The sequence below is a fragment of the Mauremys reevesii genome, linkage group 14 (genome assembly GCF_016161935.1).
Source record: "Mauremys reevesii isolate NIE-2019 linkage group 14, ASM1616193v1, whole genome shotgun sequence".
NCBI classification, from domain to species: Eukaryota; Metazoa; Chordata; order Testudines; family Geoemydidae; genus Mauremys; species Mauremys reevesii.
The window spans coordinates 10,459,808-10,482,484 of record NC_052636.1 but is presented as its reverse complement, the minus strand read 5'-3'; the positions used below and the strand labels follow the sequence as shown (position 1 = coordinate 10,482,484).

The 22,677-nt window shown below is 48.4% G+C and overlaps 1 protein-coding gene and 1 pseudogene across 1 annotated transcript; one reads left to right on the top strand and one right to left on the bottom strand.

Annotated features, from left to right (window-relative positions):
• Positions 1 to 22,677, top strand: part of LOC120381919 — a 480,690-nt pseudogene that overhangs the window by 359,228 nt on the left and 98,785 nt on the right.
• LOC120381921 (zinc finger protein 271-like) lies at positions 15,428 to 16,929 on the bottom strand (the record flags this gene model as incomplete). The annotated part of the gene is made up of 2 exons (XM_039500083.1): positions 15,428 to 15,660; positions 15,743 to 16,929. Coding segments are annotated over 2 exons (1,389 nt in total), but the record flags the coding sequence as incomplete, so codon positions are not given.

Sequence of the window (22,677 nt, the reverse complement as noted above, 5' to 3'; positions counted from 1 at the left end):
TGAGTGTGGGAAAACCTTCACTCTCAGATCAGGCCTTTCTAAACATCAGAGAATCCACACACGGGGAAAGGCCCTATGAATGCAGAGAATGTGGGAAAACCTCTTGGCACTCAGAGCATATTAGCCATCAGAGAATCTGCAAGGGCAGTGAACACCATAAAAACCTCTAGGGCTATCAATTTTTTTTTTTAATACTTTTCCTGATTCCCATATAGTTCAAACAGATTTAAAAAGTTACTGTTTGCAGCACCGTTATCCCTCAGCTTGGCCAGATGAGTGGCCCATTTATGGCTTTTGTAGTTTGCCTTCTTTTGAGGTGGGCCCATTTGTCCTTTCTATCAACTCAATTATCCCACAAGTAACTGGAGTGTGCCCTTCCTATGAGGAACCAGGGAGCGTCACATTTATACCATTGCTCCAATTGCAAAGTGATTGTTAGAGTCGCCAGTGATACAGATTGTATCCTTGCCAGTTGTTCTCACGTTGCTCTGGGTTGTGCTGAAGAGCAGTTACATTGGGAATTTTTCATGTTATAGTTAAATAAAGAGGAGCAGGGGAAAAAAGTGTCATTTCAGCCTCTCTGACACTGAAAGGAGATGGGGTGGTTCAGAGATTCCCTCCTTCCCCATCACTCCAGAACTGTTACATTTTGGCTTCTCTGTGCAGAGTTTATTTTCATCACATTCTGTCCCTCCACTTCTCAGAATGTCATGTTAGGAAGAGTTCTCAGCTGTCTGTGCTTGGAGATGATGCTTTGATTTCTTTCCTCCTATATCAGAGTCGCTATGACTGGAGCTGAAAGTGTCAAAGACCTGGAAGGGGAATTTAAATGGATCCCAAACATAGTGTGATTATTTGGCGTTTAAATTCCAGGTTTCATGTATTGGTAAAGCCACTTCTGGCAAGAGGACTATTTTGTCCCCCATTATGGGATACTGGGATACTTACAATTTTGTAAATAACATAACTGACTATTGAGAGAGTGCTGAGTGAAGCTGCTTTGAATGGATCAGAGGAGAATGTGATGGGAGACTCTCTTGTCCTGATTCTAAATAATCAGATGTAACCTGCTCTGGAATGTCTCTTGATACTTTCATTGTCATGTATTCTGTCTCTCTGTGATGTGGGTTTCTCTCTTTCCTGAAGGCTTTTTGCTCACCCAATTGGATATTAGTTCAGTTCGATAGGACGTAGCTCAGATTTCTTGGAGAATTGAAGACAAATGACCATTTCCTAAAATCCTCATTTGTCACTTCAGCTTTGCTTTTTCCCCACCCCTCCATGATGACAGTTCAAGTGCAGTTCTGTCAACAGTGGAGAACTCTCCAATTTACTGCACAGGCTAACAAAGAAACAGCAGTGATTTAAAATCTCCATTCGGAAATGGTGAACAACAGCAGAACCCCAACTAACTGAAGGAAGTGCATATGATCACAGTGTAGTTCAATTATTGAAGTCAGTATTTTCTGATGATTTGGGGAGAGAATTCCACATTAAGTGATTTTTAACTTGGCAAAATGCCCATGTATTTGGTTCCCGAAGCATTTTTGTAACCCATGCCCCACAGAAGATCTTTCCTATTCGGAATGCTCCCCTTCATGATGCAGATGTTGAGGAAAGAGAAGTGGTATTTTTGTTCAGTTTATCCTTAATAGATGCTGAAAAGGTGTATGAAATGAAATCAATGTTGGAAATCTAATAGCTGCAGAAAAATAGCTCTTTTTAAATAGAAATTCTAGCTCTGGTAACGAAGATTCTGATCCAGGCCTGTATCCAGTCCCTTGCCTGGCCCTGTGTCACCAAATTAAAGAAAAGCTGGGCATGTTTCCAGAAGCCATTGCTTACGACACTGCTGAGATTTTGAGTGGTTTTGTAAAGGATTCTACTTCTGAGAAGTGTAAATTTACCCTAAAAAGGGCAAGGAAACAAAGGGCATCAGGAATGTATGTTTTTTCGGATGAGGCAAGAAAAGGGAGTAGCATTATCCCCCTTGGGTAGCCCCTGTTCAATTCCAGGTCAGAAAGCAAAACTCTCCTGCAAGAATATCCAAAAAATATTGTGTTTCACTTCACTTCATAAGTACAGTTGTGGGCAATTAAATGATGACCCTAAAATTTCATAAAAGCAAAGAACGCTGAACAAAAAAGTGTGGGAAGTACGGATGTATCTGAGAAAATGGCTAGGAATGAAGGAAGACAAAAATTGATCGGTCGAGAGAAAAGGCCCTGTTTCCCCCTAGTTTGGAACTTCTCTCAGAATTACTGGAATAGAAAAGCTAAACAAATGGTGTCCTATTGTTGCAAAGGAGACTGAAGTGAGGCCATTTTCTCCAGATAAAAGAAAATGGTCATGTCAGGAGTGGGATTTGAAACCACGTCTCTATGCAGAAACCAGAACACCCAAGAGATAGGAAAAAAGAGTCTTAAAACGGGCACTTTGGTCCAGTCCACAATCCTAACGCTACAAAGAATGTGACTTATCAACCCCAGTTTTCATTAATATTTGATGACACTCTTTAGGGAGCCAAGATGGTACATCTCTTTCAACTCCTAGAGACCTTCTCCAACACAGCTGATTTTTAGGCACACTCACCCGGACCTAAAGTTACACGTTTCCTGGAGTTCCATGAGTTCTGCGGTGTTGGAATCTCCCTGCTCGCGTTTTAAGCGAACAAAAGATGGGTGCTGGCATTCTGAGACCCTCAAAATCCTGCCCTGGGGGCCAGACAGTTAAGCAACCAGCATCCACAACCTCTACCATGATAGCATCCCGTCTGGCAACAACTCACTTATCAATAGCTGGGGTCTGAAATCCTCATTTCTTTGTTCTATCACTGTAGTCTCCACTTTCCTATTGCTTGTCTGTATAATCTCTGTCTGGTTCTGTGATTGTTTCTGTCTGCTGGATAATTAATTTGTTGGGTGTAAAGCAATTAAGGTGGTGGGGTATAACTGGTTAGATAATCATGTTACAATATGTTGGGATTGGTTAGTTACATTTCAGTAAAATGATTGGTTAAGGTATAGCTAAGCAGAACTCCAGTTTTACTGTATAGTCTGCAGGTTCAGGTACTGACAACAGTGGCTGCCTTTTAGCCATAGCTTTTAATCAGGGCAATACATTGATCCTGTAAAATCATTTCCCAGCCGGAGTCCATCGCCCACATTCCTTAGGGCATTGGGCCACCATGGGGACATTTCATTTCCCTCCTCAATTTCACACAGAGACACAATTTCCTTTGCACAGATCCATGAACAGCAAAACCTCCCTGTGTCTCTTGTCTGAGCCAGGGCATTCGATTCCATTGAAACCTTCTCTCCGGCAATGGCAATGGTCATGCAGACGGGACGAGGCCACCTTCACCTCTGACAGTGAGATATTGGATCAGCTCTTTCTTTATGCTGCTGTTGTTAGTCCATGAAACATCAGGAATGGATGCAAGGCTGAGCTCACGCAGCAACCCCCTGAAACATTTCAGTGCCCCAGAGAAATCCTGACTCCGGCTAGTGGCGTGATCTGGTGGAGATTCGAATAGGAACGGGACAGTCTGAATTGTCAGTGTGGGGAATGAACAACAATCTATAGCAATGTCGTTAACCACAAACACACTCTAATCATGCTCCAGCCGGAAGGGAAATGGGCAGGAACTCTTGCTAAAAGGCAGCCACTGTTGTTAGTACCTGAACCTGTGTAGGGACACCCGAGTGGGTATCAAGTCAATTGCCTTAACCAGGGGTAGTCAATTATTTTATCAAGATTCAAATTTCTTGGTCAAGGTATAGTCAATGTATAGATGCCAGAGAAAATAATACACTGATGATAAGAAGAAGAATATAGAAATATTTTGCAGTCACTATGGGCATAACTATGATAATTGTTTTGTGTTTCACTCTTTATATATGGCACCACCTTCCTTCCCTTTAGACTTCTAGTTTACCAAGGGTAAAACTAAACATCTCTTCAGATACCAGGGAGTGTTTGTGTTCCTTCCTGCTAGCTACACAGGGATTTGATGTAGCTGCTTTCAATCCTCCGGCTCTGCCGGGATAAGTAACATTTCAGGCTGTCACTGAACTGAAGGAGAGAGATCATTTTTTGACAGGTTATGCCTCCTCTTAAAGGTGTTTGTCTGGCAGCCTTGGTTCCCAGGTCTCTCCTGAGGGAAGAAAGTTTCTGTGCAAAATACCAAAACTTTTAACAGAGCGGAGGGAAAGGCAACAGCCACATGATGAGGCCAATATGTACCGCAACATGATTCTTTTATGTGGGATGACTGAACACTGACTGATCTGCACTCTCTTGTGTTTGAAGAGATGTTGAGTTTTGCACTTGGGAACCTATAAGGCTGAAGCAATGTTATGGATAGTGACATTGCGATTGAAGGGTGATTTAAGGTTGTAAAAAATTGTTAAAAACACTGAGCTTAAACTTGAACTGCCTGTTATTAAAGGCTGGTTTCCCCACGTCGGTTCCATAAGCTCTGCTAGAAAGGCCCTGGGTTCTCTCCTGCCTCGGTAGGAACTAGAGGGAATCGTCCCCTGCTGCCCTTGGCTCCAGGCTGATTTTTCTGGGGAGGGGGCATGGAATTGATTTGTTTGCTGTTGAGAAGGGAGCCAGGCCGATTCTCAGGGAAGGAGAACTCCCAGCATCTGCCCAGCCCAAGCTGCTGCCCTGTCCCGGCCTCTGTTCCCCTGGGGGCCCTGCTTGTTTGACTCTAGAGCAGGCCGGGAGCAGCAGCTGAGGCAGAGGACACCTGGGCTGGGCAGATAGGAGGGAGTTTAGCAAGTGGAAATGGTAAAACCGCAGTGAATATTACCTTGGACTCCATGGCATTTCTCCATTGGTCTGTCTGCTTTGGGGCAGGGACAATGACATGTCCTGCTGAATTCGTCATTTTAAAGGGTGGTTTAAGATTTTCATTCTCAGACACGGTGCACAAAGCAGGACTCAACCCAGGGTGCAAACGAAATGAGCCACTCACAGCTTCAATGAGCCTTTGGTGCGAGAGCTCAGACCTGCCCCTGTCCCAGAGGGAGGGGGGTGTCTACAAGGGGCTTGGACCACTGATCTATCAGCACCTAACTCCCAAACTTTCAGTAACTCTATCATCAGTGCCCGCGAATGTAACTTAAACCATGAGAAAAACCACACTAGGCTAGACCAAAGGCCCATCTAGCTCTGAATTTTGTCCTCTGACAGTAGCCAATAGCAGGTGCCCCAAAAGCCACCACTGGGAGTTGAACCTAGGATCACCTGTTAACAAGGCAGGTGCTTTAGCTTGCTAAGCCATGGTCCCTGCCTGGGTGTAAGACATAGTGTCTGCCCACACCTGACTCCCTGCCATCTCCACCAGGCCCTGACAAGCTTTCCTTGTGTTTGGATTCTGCAAAGCAGAGGAGCAGGTGACGTTTTCCTTGCAAGCTGTGTGTGTGTGAATCTTTGGCCAGGTCTGCACTACAAAGTTGTTTCAGCAGAAATATATTGCTCAGGTGTGTGAAGAACACACAATGCTCCCTCGGTCGGCAGCTTGGTGTGGCTGGTGCACACACTGCAATGCCACGTCTGGCGACAAAACTGCCCTGTTTTGGTGAAAAAATAAAACCACTTCGATGAGAGGCCTAGAGCTTTTTGCAGCAAACTTAAAGTGACAGAGTGCCAGTGTAGATGCTGCTGGTCATTAAATCACCATAACTGGCCTCCGCCAGTATCCCACAATGCCCGCCATGAACTCACCTACCCTGCATTCCTGCTAAAGAGGCTGGGCCCCTCCCCTTTCCTAGCTGCAGGAAGTTCTGACAGCTGAGCCTGCTGCTCTGCTCCGGCAGCCAGGAGCAAATCACTGCCGTGGAATGCTGCTCTCCCGCCCTGCAAGCACAGAGCAGGGGGCAGGAACTTCCATACATGGGGGGGGCACCGGCATCCGAACTGTGACACCCCATGACACCCTGTAGTGAGGCGGCCTGGCTCCCGACGGCCCCAGAGAGAGAGGAACCAGAACAGCCACCTCAGTGGGCGGAGCCACCGCCGCCTGTTCCTGCCCCCCGGAAGTCAAGGGGCGGGACAGGAAGTATAAAAGCCCGGCCTCAACACTCAGTTGGAGCCCAGCGGCCGGAGAGGATGGACGCTCCTGCCGGACCGAGCCTCCCTCGAGCCAGGTACCCTGGCGCGGACGGACCGAGCCTCCCTCGAGCCAGGTACCCGGACGTGGACCGACCAAGCCTCCCTCGAGCCAGGTACCCCGAGGTGGACTGGCCGAGCCTGCCCCGAGCCCGGTACCCCGAGGAGCTGCCCGAGCGTTCCCATGACCCGAGTCCGGAGGAGCAGCCCGACCTAGAGAGCCCTCAGCACGCCGAGGAGCCCATGGTGTGGGACCCCGCCGCAGAGCCCAGCGAGGAGCAGGTACCCATGGAGGGGGAGATGGGAAGTAGCCCGGGGGTAGCTGACCCCAGTCTGGCTACGACAGAGGAAGAGCCGATGTCGGTGTGTTTCGGTCAGGACCCCACCGACACTGCAGCGGATCCACGCCGCTGCTAGGGCCCCGGGCTGGGACACAGTGGAGTGGGTGGGCCTGTGTCCCCCCTGCCACCCCACTCACGGGTGGCAGACTCCCCCTCACACCAGCGCTCAGGCCTAGAAGCCTGCACGCACCTGCTGTTGCTCAGCTCCTGTCCGAGGACCTGAGCCTAGAACTGCTGTGTTGCTGCCCCGCCCTGACTAAGGGCCTGGGCTTCCTGACTTTGTTAGTGCTCAGCTCCTGCTATAAGGACCTGAGCCTTGAACTATTGTTTATTACCCGCCCTGACTAAGGGCCCGGGCGTCCGGAACTATTGCCATAGCTCAGCTCCTGAGACAAGGACCTGAGCCCCTGGGACTATTGGTTGTTGCCCCACCCTGACCTAGGGCTGGGGCTTACTGACTATTGTTGCTCAGCTCCTGATGCAAGGACCTGAGCCCTGAACTATTATTGTTGCTCAGCTCCTGCTGTAAGGAGCTGAGCCTAGAACGGCTGTGTTTGGTGCCCCGCCCTGATTGAGGGCCGGGGCTTAGCTTGTTAACTTTGTTACTGCTCAGCTTGCAGGGGGATCTGAGCTCCCTGGATTCTTGGGTGCTGCCCCGCCCTGAGCTAGGGCTTGGGGCTTACTGACTTTGTAACTGCTCAGCTCCGGCTGCCAGGACCAGAGCCTAGAACTGGTTCGCTGCCCCAGCCTGAATGAGGGCCGTGGCTTATTGACTTTATGGGTGCTCAGCCTGCGGAAAGGGTCTGAGCCTAGACCTAGTGTCTGCTGTCCCGCCCTGACTGAGGGCTGGGACTCATTGCAGTAACTGTGTGCCTTCTGTTCCGCCCCTGCTTGAGGGGCAGGACCCCAAAACCTTCAGAACCCGGAGACTGATTGGGGCCGTGTAGTGAAGCGGCCTGGCTCCCGACGGCCCCTGAGAGGGCACGGCCCCAACCTCGGACTATTACACACCCCTTCCCTCGAGGAGGCTCTTACCTTCTAAACAGGGATGGCTGTTTTCTAGTAAAATCACTACAAGGGAAGGAGAAAACTCGAAAGAGGTTCCTCCTGGCGCTCACGTCCGTGAACCCGAATACTCTCTCAGTCCTCAAAGAGAGATCTGGAGAAGGAGACTTGATGAAGCAAAGCCACAGGGGTCTCTGAGGTTTCCCTGGCCCCTCACCCCTGTCCTGCCTGGCTGATGTCAGCATCTCTCTGTGAGGTCACCACCTCCCCACCACCTTGGACCAATAGTCTGAGGTCCTGCAAAAGGCCTTTGTGATGTCACTGCCGCACCCCTCCCTTGCTGTGCCAATGTCCTGCCCCTGGCCAGGTACTTTGGAGGTTTGAGCTACTCCCTGTGGATCACCCCACTCAAGGAGCGTTCGTTCTAGGCAGCAAGCCGGCTAGACAGGGAAACATCAGATGCTGCTCCCAATGCTACACTCAGTTTTTCAGAAATCAGTCGACTTTATGGCCAGAAGAGACCATTAGAGCATCTAATCTGACCCCCTGCATATCACAGGCCTCCTGTAGGACACAAGAGCTACTTTGGGGGCAAAGACATTCCAGAAAGGCATCTAGTCTTCATGAAATGACATCAAGAGATGGAGAATCCACCACTTTCCTTGGTAGCTTGTTCCTGTGGTGAATCATCCTCGCTGTTGACTATGTTGTAATATGAATTTGTCTCTTTTCACCTTCCAGCCATTGGGTCTTGTTATGCCTTTCTCTGCTAGATTAAAGAGCCGTTTAATACCCAATCTTTTCTCTCCGTTAAGGCACTTCAACACTTCAATGAAGTCACCTTTCTATCTTTTGATAAGCTAAACAGGTTGAGCTCTTTCAATAGCTCACTAGAAGGCATTTTTCTCCAGCCCTCAGAACATTTGGTGGCTTTTGGCTGCCTCAGCTCCAATTTCACAACATCTTTTTCAAACGAGGACATCAAAACTGGAGGCAGTAGTCCAATATCTGTTCTGTCCCTATTTCAAACTTGTGCTCTGCTTCCAGGGAACACCCCAGCCAGACAAGTTGGTGTCAGATCTGCCTCGCCTGCTTGATGGCCCACTAAGGACCATCAGCTATACAATCGACCCATTGAGAGAAGGCAGAAACGCCTTGTGACTCAGCAAGGTCTGCAGGGACCTACCTATGGACAGAACTCTAAGGTTTTTCTATGCCACGTGCTGGACAGAGTGTCCTTGGGACAAAGAAAGCAAAGACCACATGGCAAGAGACTATAAAAGGCTGATTCCTCATCTCCATCTTGTCTCCATTACTGCTTCATACCTCTGGAGGGACTTTGCTACAAACTGAAGCTCTGTACAAAGGACTGAATGACCCATCCCAGCTGTGGATGGACTCCAGAGACTTGATTTGAACCTGCAGTTTATTCCATCACTGCTACAAGCCTGAACCAAGAACTTTGCCATTACTGGATGTAACTGATGCCTTTAACAATTTTAACTCTCATCCATATTTCTTACTTTTTATGAATAAACCTTTAGATTTTAGATGCTAAAGGATTTGCAAGAGCGTGATTTGTGGGTAAAATCTGACTCGTCTATTGACCTGCATCTGCGGCTTGGTCCTTTGGGGTCCGTTGAGAGAACGTTTTTTCTTTTACTGGGGTATAGGTTTTCATAACCATTCATCCCCATAAGGAGTGGTGCTTGTGGTGATACAAGGGAACTGGAATAGCTGAGGGAATTGGTTCTATGATGTCCGATTGGCCAGTGGGGTAAAACCAAAGTCCTCTCTGCATGGCTGCTGTGACGTGCTTTAATAGTAAAGCGCACCCAGCCTCGGGCTGTGACTGCCCTGCTCCAAGCAATTTGTCCTGAATTGATACTCTCAGCAGTGTCCCACCAGAGGCCGCATTGTTACAGGGGTCATCCGGGATTACAACTGGGAACTCTCCGAAGCTCAGGATGCGCTTCCTCAGCTAGGGGAAGTACGTAACCCACACACCTCCAGGGTGTGGTGGGGTGTCCCAGCTAGTGGCACCAAGATCACTTAGAGGGAGCAATAAAACATGTCTTCTATACAGCCTTCTCTAACAGCCAGGTGGCTTTTAGTTCATGCTGGAGAGGCCCACACACTAAGCTCCAGAGGTCCCCGGTTCAATCCCGCCCACCACCGCGTCACCAACCTGGATCCGTCAGAATAACAGAGGCAGCTGCCATCCCAAGGAGAGAGCTGCCATGCCACACCCGGCTGAGAAGAGGTACCAAGCAGCGAGTTGACACCCTTCAGAGCTTCCTGTGATAAACTGTGAACTTAGGACAATAGTGGGATGGTGAGAACTGTTGCCCTCAGAGTGGCCTGGGTCAGAGCCCATGGGAGGTCTTGGGCTCCCCCCCCCCACGCCATCTGCTGCATCCTTCCCCCCAAAAGGGCCAAAACCCTGACCAAGAGGCAACATTCCCATGAGCAAAGGCCATCACGAGGCATCTGTCTTTGAAAGTTTGCAGAGGATGCGGGAGCAGAAAGGGGAGAGAGGATGAGGTTGGCTCTTGGGAAGAGGGAGCCTTATGGGAATATCATGTTTACCGTCAACCCAATGATCAGATCACTGATGCCTAGAATCTTCCCTGACATGTTGTAATTGATTGGATCTAGGTTTTAAAATGGGTACCACATTTGCAGATGGAGAAATATCAGGGAGTTGAGTGGAAGGCCATTGCAAGCTCAGCTAATTAGGCAATGCGGCTTATGCCCCATCTAACAAGCTCCTTAAACAATAGCTCCCAGTTTTCATTCACATTGTTCTGTTTAGTGTTTTTCTCAAACACTTTTACTAAACCTTTGGGTCAGCTTTGGAAAGTTAGCCCTTTCAGCGCACCAAATATAAGTATTGCTGGTGGGGACTGCCCTCTATTGGTCACAAGAACGGCCATACTGGATCAGACCAATGGTCCAGCCAGCTCAGAATCCTGTCCTCCCACAGTGGCCAATGCCAGGTGCCCGCGAGGGAATCGACAGAACAGGGAATCATCAAGCGATCCATCCCCATTCCCAGATTCTGGCAAACAGAGGCTGGGGACACTTCAAGGGCATGTTTCTTTATCCCTGCCCATCCTGGCTAATAGCCAATGATGGACCCATCCTCCATCAACTTATCTAGTTCTTTGGTGGACCCTGTTATAGTCTTGGCCCTCACAACATCCTCTGGCAAAGTTTCCCCAAGTTGACTGTGTGTTGGGTGAAGAAATACTTCCTTTGGTTTGTTTTAAACCTGATGCCTATTCATTTCATCGGGTGGCCCTAGTTCTTGTGTTATGAGGAGTAAATAGCACTTCCTTACAGATCCAGACTAACACGGCTACCCCTCTGATACTATTCTCCATTATGTTCAGGAGCTCCACTATACGGGGATGCTTGAAATGAATGTAAACACTCAACATTTCACTGTCCAAATGCATAAAAACCTAGCACACCTGTCCATCAGCTGAAATCAGTTCCAATATCTGTGTCTAGTTTATGTTTTCGTCAATTATACAAAGGGATCATATGAATGTACATTTGCAGATCCCTCCTCTCCAGGGCTGTGCTGTGCAGAAGAACAAGAACCACATCCAGTTGGGGTTCAGGAGTCTGACGAGCAAAGGCAACTTGGTGCGGGCTAAAGTCACCAGCACTTTGGCTCCTTCCCATTCAACCAGCAGCTGGGCCCCCAGGACAAGGCATGAGAAGAAGACAGTGGCTGTGAGAAGGAAAATAGCCACCAAGAAGCTGGCTAAAGCTGTCAAGATCCCCAGGGAGGTCACCATGCCCATGTCTAGAATGTACTGACTGCAGCAGGGACCAAAAAGGCAGAGAAAAGCCCTCAAAAGTTCTAAGCTGCCAAGCCCCAGGTTGTAGCCTGATTTGTGGTGGGTTAGTAGGGTCGGTGGAATTTATCCATTTAATTTGATAATTATTTTTAAATTAATTAGTAATAATAATAATTAATGGATATTAATAATATGGGTATGGCTTGCCAATGTGTATGATTAGAAGATAAAGTTTGTTCTGAATTAGGCTTTACAGAGTTTATAAAAGGAGCTTTGGGGTATATGACAGGAACTTACACTGAGACAGAAATAGTCATCAAGACCTTTTATTAAAATCAATGAAACAATAAGTAAATGTAAAAATGTTCAAACAGTTTGAGATTACAAAGTTACAAAATATTACAGTTTTTTAAGAGATATATTTATGATAATACACTGTTATAAACTCACTTTGTGCAGTAGCACTTTGGGTGTTGTTCACACTTTTGATAAAGGAAGTTAACTTTAACCCTATATAAACTAGGTGCTTTTTAAAAGGTAAAGCAAAAACTAGATTCCTTTATACTTACAGCTTTGAAAAGAAATAATACCACGGCCTATCAATAGTTAACAGCCTTTGTAGATGGGTAGCATCGATGCGTAGATGGGGTTGAGGCGATGGGTAAACAGGAACAGATAGATGGGTGTATCGCCTGCCTAATGGTAATTTGTTTTACCTTTTATAGAGCATTATTTGGAAATCCTTCCTCCTATGCTCAAATTTTGTTTTCCCCTCACGGAAATGTTAGGGTACACCTGCCTTATAGGCTAATGTGTGTGCGTATGAGTGACAGATATGTACGCATTTGTGGTGTACTTGTTAGATTTGTGGGCAAAAATCCCTATTTCCACCCTTTACTCTTATTGGTTCAGTTAAAGGTCTTCAGACATCTACGTAGGTAATTTGTCTTATTATTACTTTTCTGAGTAAGGGTCTTAAAGGTTGCCTTCAACGTCACAGGATGTCTGACCTGGATGTCTGGAGGTATCTTGCATTTCAGCTATTGCAAATCTATAAATCTATAAGCCTATTACATACTTAAATTTATCAAAAAGACATTTCATACAGACCAACAAATTAATCCTCAGGGCTACAAGGTGATCAAAATCCTACCTAAAATCAAGACAGGATAAGACTAATGTCATCTCCAAAGCCAGGGCTAAGAAGGTAACACTGATAAAGAAGTGGAGAGATTTCCATTGGGATGACTCCTCCTCCCCTAATGGCTCTGTTATGAATCACCATGGACCACCTGGAGAGATCAAAGTCCTGCAGGACAAACAGCCCCATGGACAGTATAATTAAGTGGTGGCAGTAGGGGGGAAGTGCTGTGTTTTGTGTAACACCTGCCAGGTGAGTGATGCACTGACAGGGCAGCTGCCCATGAGCTCATTCTCTTTGATCTGCTCCTGCTGTTACTTCAGAGCCAGCATACTGGGAATGTGTCCCTGTCACTTCACCAGCTGTAGAACAGGCTCTGTCTGCAGCCCAGCTCTGATTAACCCCACTTTTTAATATATTCCTACTGTGATACTTTCCCAGTTCTCTGTCTCATCCTAACATTCCGGTCAGAGACTGACTAGGGGGAGGGATGGACTAATTGTGTGACATTTGGTAAGTTGCCATCGTATGTGATTGAAACCTCTGCTGGACGTGGGCAGGAGCCTGTTACACACATAAAATAGTTAAGTTTTACTAAACTACCTGCTACACATTCAAACCTTCTGTACACACACAATAGAAATTGGTGCTCTGAGAAATGGCAACTTTCCTTTAACACAGATCATTGTTTTCTGTACTTTCAGAGGCATTGAAATAGAAGCACATTGCCTTTAAACAGCTGTGTAGTGAGGTGGAGTGGCTCCCCTCCTCCCCAGAGGAAGAGCCCAGCCGGAGGCCAGAGTGGGCGGAGCTAGGGAGTTCTGAACCCGCCCCCAAACCATCAGGCGGCGACCCGGAACTATAAAGGCCGGCCCTCAGAGCTCAGTCAGGCCCCAGCGGCCAGAGAGAGCAGACGTCCCCAGGGGAGCTCGAGACTGGGAGGCTCCAGCTGCCCCAGGCAGCCGCCCAGACTGGCCAGAGCTCCCCTGCTACCCGGAGGAGTTGCCGGACCTGCCGCCCAGCCCCGGCCGCGACGAGCCCATGCTCCTGGGCCCTGCAGAGGCCGACGTCTGGATCCAGGTAGCTCCCAAGAGGGCGTACAGAAGTAGCCCGGGGGGCAGCCGACCCCAGTCTGGCTGCAGCAGTACCGGAGCCTATGTCGGTGTGTTGCGGCCAGGATCCCCACTGACTAAGCAACGGATCGTCAGCCGCTGCTAGGGCCCCGGGCTGGGACGCAGTGGAGTGGGAGGGCCTGCGTCCCCCCTGCCACCCCATTCCTGGGGGGCAGACTCCCCCTCTCCCTGGCCTGAGGAGGCCGAAGCCTGTGACTGTTGCTCAGCCCTGCCGAAGGGCCTGAGCCTCCTGACTCAATGTTTGCTGCCCTGTCCTAACCTAAGGCCAGGCCTTAACTGTTGTTACGGCTCAGCCCTGCCGAAGGGCCTGAGCCTCTTGCCCCACAGGGCAGCTGACTGCCACAAGGGCTGCCAAGGGAGACCCCGGCTGGACTATTTCCCTGGACCCATCAGTGTGCAGTGACCTGGTGTGGCTCCCCTCCACCCCAGAGAGGGTCGAGCTCCGGTGAACTTGTGTACAAGCTGCTATTTCATGATCAGCAGCAAAGCCTCTGTAAATTTACCACCCATAGAGCTGATTGTTTCTAACTGCAGGGTTAGCCAGACCATTCAGTAACATTATCGCTCTGTTCACAAAGCCTTTGGTTAGTGACAAATCATGAGACTTATCCCTTCCTGCTCTAATACCACTGACTCCAGTGTTCTCTTTCCCCAGTTCTGGTTCCAAGAAAATAAACAAATTAAAACAACCTTCAGAACTAACATGCTGTGGGAAAGTGGAAATGTTGATAGCTCAAATAATTCAGTTTCTTCTGTGTCTTGTGTGTGTGTCTATCTGCTTTGTGTGTGTGACTGATGGGGCTTTTTGTTTGCTCCTGGCAGGTTCAACCCTGTCAGATTTGTCTGTGGGGATGGGGCCAGAGAAAACAGACACCCTGGCCTTCCAGGTTGGGGTTAGGCAAAGGAATAACAACCCTGTCCCATAAAAAACAAAAAAGGTTACAGAAACAGTGGTAGGAACAGTGCTAGAGAAACTGGTAAATAATCACAGTGCCCAGGCTTGAAGTAATCGGAAACACAGAATTCAAAAAGCAAAGCTCAGGGGCTGTTTGGGGTTTATTCTCTGAGCTTAGCCATGTGCTATAGCACAGGGAGCACTTTTGGAAGTCTCCCATCCCACAACGGGGGAAAGGAAAAGGATTCTTAGGCTCTAGCATGGATTGAAGGAGGATGGTGATGGGGAATAACGGAATTCCTCTGACTTACCCTAACTACATCTGTCGTTGCAATGGGTGAAATGACATTTTCCCCTATCCCTGCCCTGTTCCTGCTCTTTCTTATAGTTCAATATATTTTAAGTGCGGAAAATGATAATAAAAATATCTGCTCCCCAGCACAACCTGCAGCAACATCAGAGCAACTGGGAATGAAACAATTTGTTCCCCAAGGGAGAATTCGATGACTAACAATTGCTGTGAAATGGGGGAACAGTATAACCGTGATGCTCAGGGTTTGTTTAGACTAGGAACAGTGATGGAGTTTAGGTCAGGTCAAGGGGGAAGCTAATGCCAACCATTGCACCTGGGCTGCATCTGCACTACAATTTTTCACATTAAGATCACTAACTTGAGCAGCCAACGACATGTGCAGCCCTAGTGGATGTCAGGCACAGGTAGTTTTTGCCTCAGTGTAGCTAACCTCTCTCCCCACACCTGGAGGTGATGAACATTCCTGGCTGGAGGAACACACACTCCTACGAGTCAAAAGGAAAGGAGTTGATAGAAAAGATCACAGGACTGACCCCGAAGAAGGATGAGCTGCAAAAGACAGAAGCAGGCAACTGATCTGGGGGAGCTGAGAGACCACAGTGAATATGGTACAAAAATCACTATGTAGGAATGAGCAAATGTGATTTAAAAAAAAAAAATTTTTGGCCAACCCTAGTCAAGGGATTTATTACAGTTCTCTCTCATGGGGATTTTCTGATGTCTAATGAGGCTTGAGCGCTGATTGTAGCTTTTCCCGCACTCAGTGTGATTCTCCTATGTGAGACAACGTTTAAGCTGTGCTTGAAGCTTTTCCCGCACTCAGAGCATGTGTAGGACTTCTCTCCTGTGTGGATTCTCTGATGTAAGATGAGGCCTGAATGATTAAAGAAACATTTCCCACACAGAGCATCCATAAGATTTCTCACCCATGTGGATTTTCCTACGTTTGATAAGGTTTGAGCTCTGATTGAAGCTTTTCCTGCTCTCAGAGCATGTGTAGGGCTTCTCCCCTGTGTGGATTCTCTGATGTGTGATAAGGTTTGAGCGCTGATTGAAGCTTTTCCCGCACTCAGTGCACGTGTAGGGCGTCTCCCCGGTGTGGATTCTCTGATGTGTGATAAGGTGTGAGCACTGATTGAAGCTTTTCCCGCACTCAGTGCACGTGTAGGGCGTCTCTCCTGTGTGGATTCTCTGATGTGTGATAAGGTTTGAGCGGTGACTGAAGCTTTTCCCGCACTCAGAGCATGTGTAGGGCTTCTCTCCTGCGTGGATTCTTCGATGTGTGATAAGGTCTGAGCTCTGACTAAAGCTTTTCCCACACTCAGTGCATTCATAAGGTTTCTCACCCATGTGCATTTTCCTATGTCTGATAAGGTCTGAACTCTGACTAAAGCTTTTCCCACACGCAGTGCATGTGTAGGGTGTCTCTCCTGTGTGGATTCTACAATGTCTGATAAGGTCTGAGCTCCGACTGAAGCTTTTCCCACACTCAGAGCACGTGTAGGGCGTCTCCCCTGTGTGGATTCTCTGATGTGTGATAAGGTGTGAGCTCCGACTGAAGCTTTTCCCGCACTCCGCGCATGTGTAGGGCTTCTCTCCTGTGTGGATTCTCTGATGTATGATAAGGTGTGAGCTCCGACTGAAGCTTTTCCCGCACTCCGCGCATGTGTAGGGCGTCTCTCCTGTGTGGATTCTACAATGTCTGATAAGGTCTGAGCTCCGACTGAAGCTTTTCCCACACTCAGAGCACGTGTAGGGCGTCTCCCCTGTGTGGATTCTCTGATGTCTGATAAGGTTTGAGCGCAGACTGAAGCTTTTCCCGCACTCCACGCATGTGTAGGGCTTCTCTCCTGTGTGGATTCTCTGATGTGTGATAAGGTCTGAGCTCTGACTGAAGCTTTTCCCGCACTCCGCGCATGTGTAGGGCGTCTCCCTTGTGTGGATTCTCTGATGTCTGATAAGGTCTGAGCTCCGACTGAAGCTTTTCCCACACTCAGAGCACGTGTAGGGCGTCTCCCCTGTGTGGATTCTCTGATGTCTGATAAGGTTTGAGCGCAGACTGAAGCTTTTCCCGCACTCCGCGCATGTGTAGGGCGTCTCCCCTGTGTGGATTCTCTGATGTCTGATAAGGGCAGAGCTCCGATTGAAGCTTTTCCCACATTCATGGCATGTGTAGCGTGTCTCTTCCAAGTTGATTCTGTTGCTTGTTATAAGGTCTGAGAGGCTACTAAAGTTTCCCTCTGGCCTCCCCTGAGTCTCACAGGCTTTTGTTTTTTCTGGGAGTGCATAACTCCCGGAAACATTCCCTTTGGATCTTCCTGATAAAGTTCCATGTGGTTCTCTTTGCTCAGCATCTTCCTGATGGGGTTTCTCCTCCTCATTCTGACTCACCATCCCATCACCTGATGGGAGACAGAGAGAATCCGGACATAGATCACTATCTGCACCGGAAAGAAAGAAAATCTCAGAGAGAGGAATGGAAAAAGGGATGAACAATCCAAAATATGTGGGGGAGTGATCAAACCTATCAAGAGCTGATTTTCCCGAAACCCTTCCCCAGAGGAGAGAGGAAGGGATCAGTTTTGGTCTGAATCTCATGAGAATACACAGGGGAAAGAGAGATCAGGGAGCGACCTGCTGCCAGTTGTCAGTCAGAATAGGAGGGAAGCCATGAGTGACATCTGCCATAATGATTCCACATCTGCAGGGAACAATCCTGAACTTGGAGAGCTCACAGGGTCTTTGTAGGGCATCCCAAATGTTTCCTGCATTCCCACACAGTTTTTGAGTTGGTTTAACCAATTCCTCACCTGTGCAGACAGCCCTTGGAAGCACTTCTTTCTCAGAGCCCTGGAGGTCTGGGACCCACGGCTCTTCCCCTCGTTCCAGCTGTGAGATCACATCAGGTTTGGAAACTGGAAACCCTATTGCAGGCAAAGAAAACAAGGGAGGTCAGTGGAATTTGTGGGATACTTGTCACAAAGAATAGTCCATGGTTTTAACCCCCAGCTCATTTTTAAGCAGTAACATCCCAAGGCCAGCTTCCTTGGCTCAAAGTGGCAGGAGAGTTATGATTATAAATCATATTCATTACCTTAGTGCTAAGGAGCAACTAACAGTGGGTCCCCATTGTGCTAGGCAGAGTACAAACACAGAATAGTAGCTGGCCCATGCCCTGAAGAATTTATAATCTAAATACACAAGACAGACATAGAATGGGGGAACGGATAGACCCCACTATCTCTTTCACACACACACTGCTCACAGCCCCTGGAGAGAAAGCAAAGCACAGGAACTGGACGTTAGTCCAGCAAACACAGTGGAGGACATGCTGCAATCCTCTCACAATGGTCAAAAAGGAGAGGCAGGTGGGTCCCTGCCCATAGAGAGGGGCTGGCTACAGGCCTGACACCTGAGGGGCCATTCCTTGAGCAGACCATGGAGGCAGGTCAAAGGCTTCGCTACCCCAGAACTGTGACATCGCAAAAGCACATTTTGGGGAATTAGGAAATCTAGTGACTCAGGTGTAATGGGAGGGAGAATTAAACTCCCCCAGTGGGAGGAGAAGGCTGGGAAATTACACACTAACATTCAGGAGCAACAGCCTCTAATTCTTCCGGAAAAGGAGAAGGTCAGAAACAAGAACTGGGCCACGCAGCCTCAGGAGGGACAGGCTCAGAGATCCAAGGAGCCGGGAGGGAAGACAGCTTGTGGCTGCTGCAGATGTGGAGAGGGGGGACAAGACTCTCTCCAAACTCTCACTCTTCTTGACCCCGAGCTGATTTTACGATCTATGACCTAGTCTCACGTCTTGTGGGCAATTTCATACTCGCTAGAGGTAAGATGTCATGATCAGAGAATTGCTTATTAGCTTGGACCATGCGTGGAGGGGCAAGGAGGTGAACATAGATAAATGGGTTATTAAGGGCAGGTCAACACTACAGCCGGATGGACGCTCTGAGATCGATCTAGCCATGGTCGATTTAGTGATACGATTTAGTAAACGTGGCCTAAGCTTGCTACAGTTCAGGGCCTTATATTAAGTTGAGGCTTTGTGAGAGTGTTTATGCTGAAGTATGCGATTTACCTGAGGTTTGTGTAGGGATTCAGGGTTAAAAGTCTGGGATCCCCCACAGCTCTAGATCCCCAAACCTCTCCTCCCTCCCACTGACCCACCCAGCCCACTTCCTGGGTGCCCTTCCTCCACACTCCCCTCCCCTTCTTCCCAATACTGGCAGCTGGCACCACCTCCCGGCACCTTGGGAGCTTCTTGTGTTCCCTCCTCGTCTCTCACAACCTCCTCCCTCCCTGCTGCCTACTAGTGTATTGGAGATAAGGAAAAAAACGGGGGACAAAGAAACTTGTCAAAACTTGGATGATGAATAAAGGTATACAGTTAATACTGCTCAGGTTATTTAGAGACCCCACAGCTTCTAATAACCCAGGGGACAGGACTTCTTACCCAGCAGGACCACCGTCTCATAGTTCTCCTGCATGACATCCCTGTAGAGGGCTCTCTGAGTGGGGTCCAGCAGAGCCCATTCCTCCCTGGTGAAATACACAGCCACCTCCTCGAAGGTCACCGGCCCCTGAAAGAGCAAGAGTCCAACACTCAGTACCTGTTGCCCCACTCACAGCCCCACTACTCACAGAACAGTAGCCCCAGGTAAATGGAAGCTCCGGGAGGCACATGTTAACAGAGTCCCACCTCACCTTGCCTAGAACAGCCAGGTGGCATCAGAGGGTAGAAAGAGAGAACCTTTGTGTCTCCCAGCTGACAGGCGGAGGCAGGGTCATCACATTTATCATATACCTACTAGCCAGAGATAGATATAGGAGATGGGGCTGTCTCTGGACCCTGCTGGTGGCTCCCTGTTAGGAATCCCAACACTCTCCAAATAAAATATATGGAAGAAAAAGGAAGTCAATAGTAAAGAATCTAAGTTCGAAGTTCAGAATTGTAGAAAGTTGGCAAGGGAAGCTAACAGAAATCAATGATCAACCAATGAAAATAAGAAGGAAGTTTTTAAAAGTACAAAATTAATCCTAACAATGGTAGTGGTACATTACTAGATGGAAATGGCAGAATAATCAACAAACATGCAGAAGAGGTAAAAGTGTTCAATAAATATTTCTCTCCTGGATTTGGAGACAAACAGATGATGTAACTCATATCATAAGATGTTGACGCTGACAGTCTTTCCATTCCAGAAGTAACTCATGAGGATGTTAAACAGCAGCTACTAAAGTTAGATGTGTTTAAATCAGTGGGTCCAGATAACTAGAGTTCTGAAAGACCTGCTGGAGGAGCGTGGTGGACTGTTAATGTTGACTTTAATTAGGACTTGGAACACTTGGGAAATTCCAGAAGACTGGAATAAAGCTAATGCTGTGCCAATATTTAAAAAGTATAAAAGAGATGCCCAGTATCGATTTCAGACTGACACACTTGTCATTAGCTGCGTCAAGAGAATGGAGCAGCCGATACTGGATTTCATTAATAAAGAAAGGAGGGTAATATAATTAGTATCCATTAAAAAGGTGTAGACACAATAGATCCTATCAAACTAACTGTATATCCTTATTGGATGAGATCAAAAGTTTGGTTGCAGCTAATAGTATTGATGTAATTATACGTAGGCATATGAGTTGCTTCAGAACAATATTTTGACTAGAAAGGTACAAAATACACACAGCATACATTAAATAGATTAAAAACTGGGATTTAAAATAGGGAACCATGGTTGAGTGGATTTCTTTCTAGGGGGTTCCCGTAAGGATTGGATCTTGGCCCTGTGCTATTTAACATTCTTATCAATGCCCTGGAAGAGAAAATAAAATCATCACTGATAACGTTTGCAGTTGCCACAAAGACTGGGGGTGGGGGTAACTAATGAAGTGTCAGTAGGTTCAGGCTCCAGCACTGGGAGTCTGGGAAGTTTTCCCAGCCCTGGCTAGGGGGTTATTTCCTGTTCCACAAAGAGGGGAAGTTCCATTCTCTACACTTGTGCTTTGACATTAGGACCTATCTCACACTACAGCCCATATTCAGCATAGTGGCAGGATTATATGATTAGGACATGAGGCATTTTGTACAAGATGAGTCATGTGCGGTGTCATTAGAAAAGTTATGATTTGCTGAATATGCTTATCCTACCTGTGTGCATGGATCATGTTTGTATCTGAAGTTATGGATATTGACTCTGTATCTGTCTTTCAAATGTGCTTACTCTGGGTAACAACCACAACGAGCCTTTCAGGTACAACAATGAAGAAGCCAGACAGTGCTGATGGCTCATCAACAAAGACAATGGACCGCAGAAGAGCTTAGCCTTCCAGTGATTGTTTCAGCCAGCCTATGAGTCATGGCTACTATGACTCAGCAGGACATGCTAGGACATGTGACCAGACCACATGACAATGAACTTCATTTTGGTACCTGTATTTTTCCACAAACTGGACTGGGAACTGAGTTTGGAACAAATGGTTCCTGCCATATGGAAAAGCTACATAAGATGGGGTGTGACATCATCTCTTGGCCTCATTCCCTGCACAAGAGAACTGCTGGAAGCACCTGAGGAACAAAGACTGAAGTGGGAGAAGTGCTGGTCCCAGTGTAAAGGGATTTCTACCTTGTGTATGGAAACTTGGGGGACTGCTTGTAGCATCAGTCAGGGTGAGAAATTGCTAATTCAAATTCAATCCATCTAGTATGTTAGCCTTGGTTTGAGTTTTTGGTTATTTGCTAAGTAATCTGCTTTGATCTGTTTGCTAACACTTATCGCTGGGAAATTGGCTGTTGTCTCTATCTGTCCTTGAGTGGCTCAGGTAAAGCACTCAGGTAGCTTAGTTGGCTGCATGGCGCCACCTGCTGTCGTGTTGGGTGATAACAGGGCCTGGAGAGGCTGGCTGAATCTCCAGCAAAGCAGTGAGAGAAGGGCCAGCCCAGCTTGAGGGTTAGAGGGCACAGCGGTTCCCAGAAGCCCCCCAGACTGCACCCCGGGGTGACAACCCATCACACCCTACATTACACAAGTCTCAGCAGGTTTGTCACATCCTGTCCCCTCCCTTTCTCCACCCAGGATATTTCCTGCCTCCCACCACCTCTAGCAGCTCCCACCAGTGGTGAGCTCCAGCCGGGTGGCATGAACCGGTTGTTAAATTTAGAAGCCTTTTTAGAACCGGTTGTTCCAGGACAACCGGTTCTAAAAAAGCTTTTAAATTTAACAAAGGCTCGGGCAGCTGTCCACCTGGCCCCCGGCCCCAGCTCACCTCCCCCTCTCCTCTGAACACTCCGCCCTCCTTTTCCTCCCCCTCCCCTGCTTCCCACGAATCAAATGTTTGCGCGAAGCCTGAAACAAGCAGCAGGCAGGTAAGCCAGGCCGGGGGGGGGCGACCGTGTGCACGGCCCAGTCCGGCTCCACCTGAGCGGCTCCCCGTGGCCCCGGCTGAGTGCCCCAGCCGGGTCCCAGCCAAGCACCCCTGGCTCTGGCTGGTCCCGGCTGAGCGGCTCCAATCCGGCCCAGCATGGGCCCTGCAGCACTGGTCCCGGCTGAGCGGCTCCATCCCGGATCGGGGAGTCGGATCCTGTGGCGCCAGTCGCGGTCCCGGCAGAGCTGGCTGCGGTCTCGGCCGAGTGGCTCCATCCCGGATCGGGGAGTCGGATCCTGTGGCACCAGTCGCGGTCCTGGCCCCAGGCAGTGTGGTAAGGGGGCAGGGAGGGGGTGTTCGGTGGGTTGTGGGGGGCTGAATAGGGGTCGGGGCGCTCAGAGGGCAGGGTACAAGGGGGTTGAATGGGGGTCCCGGGGGGCAGTCAGGAAGGAGCAGGGGTTGGATGAGGTGCTGGGGGGCAGTCAGGGACAGAGAGAAGGGGTGGTTGGATGGGGCAGGGGTTCCAGGGGGGCATCAAGAATGAGAGGA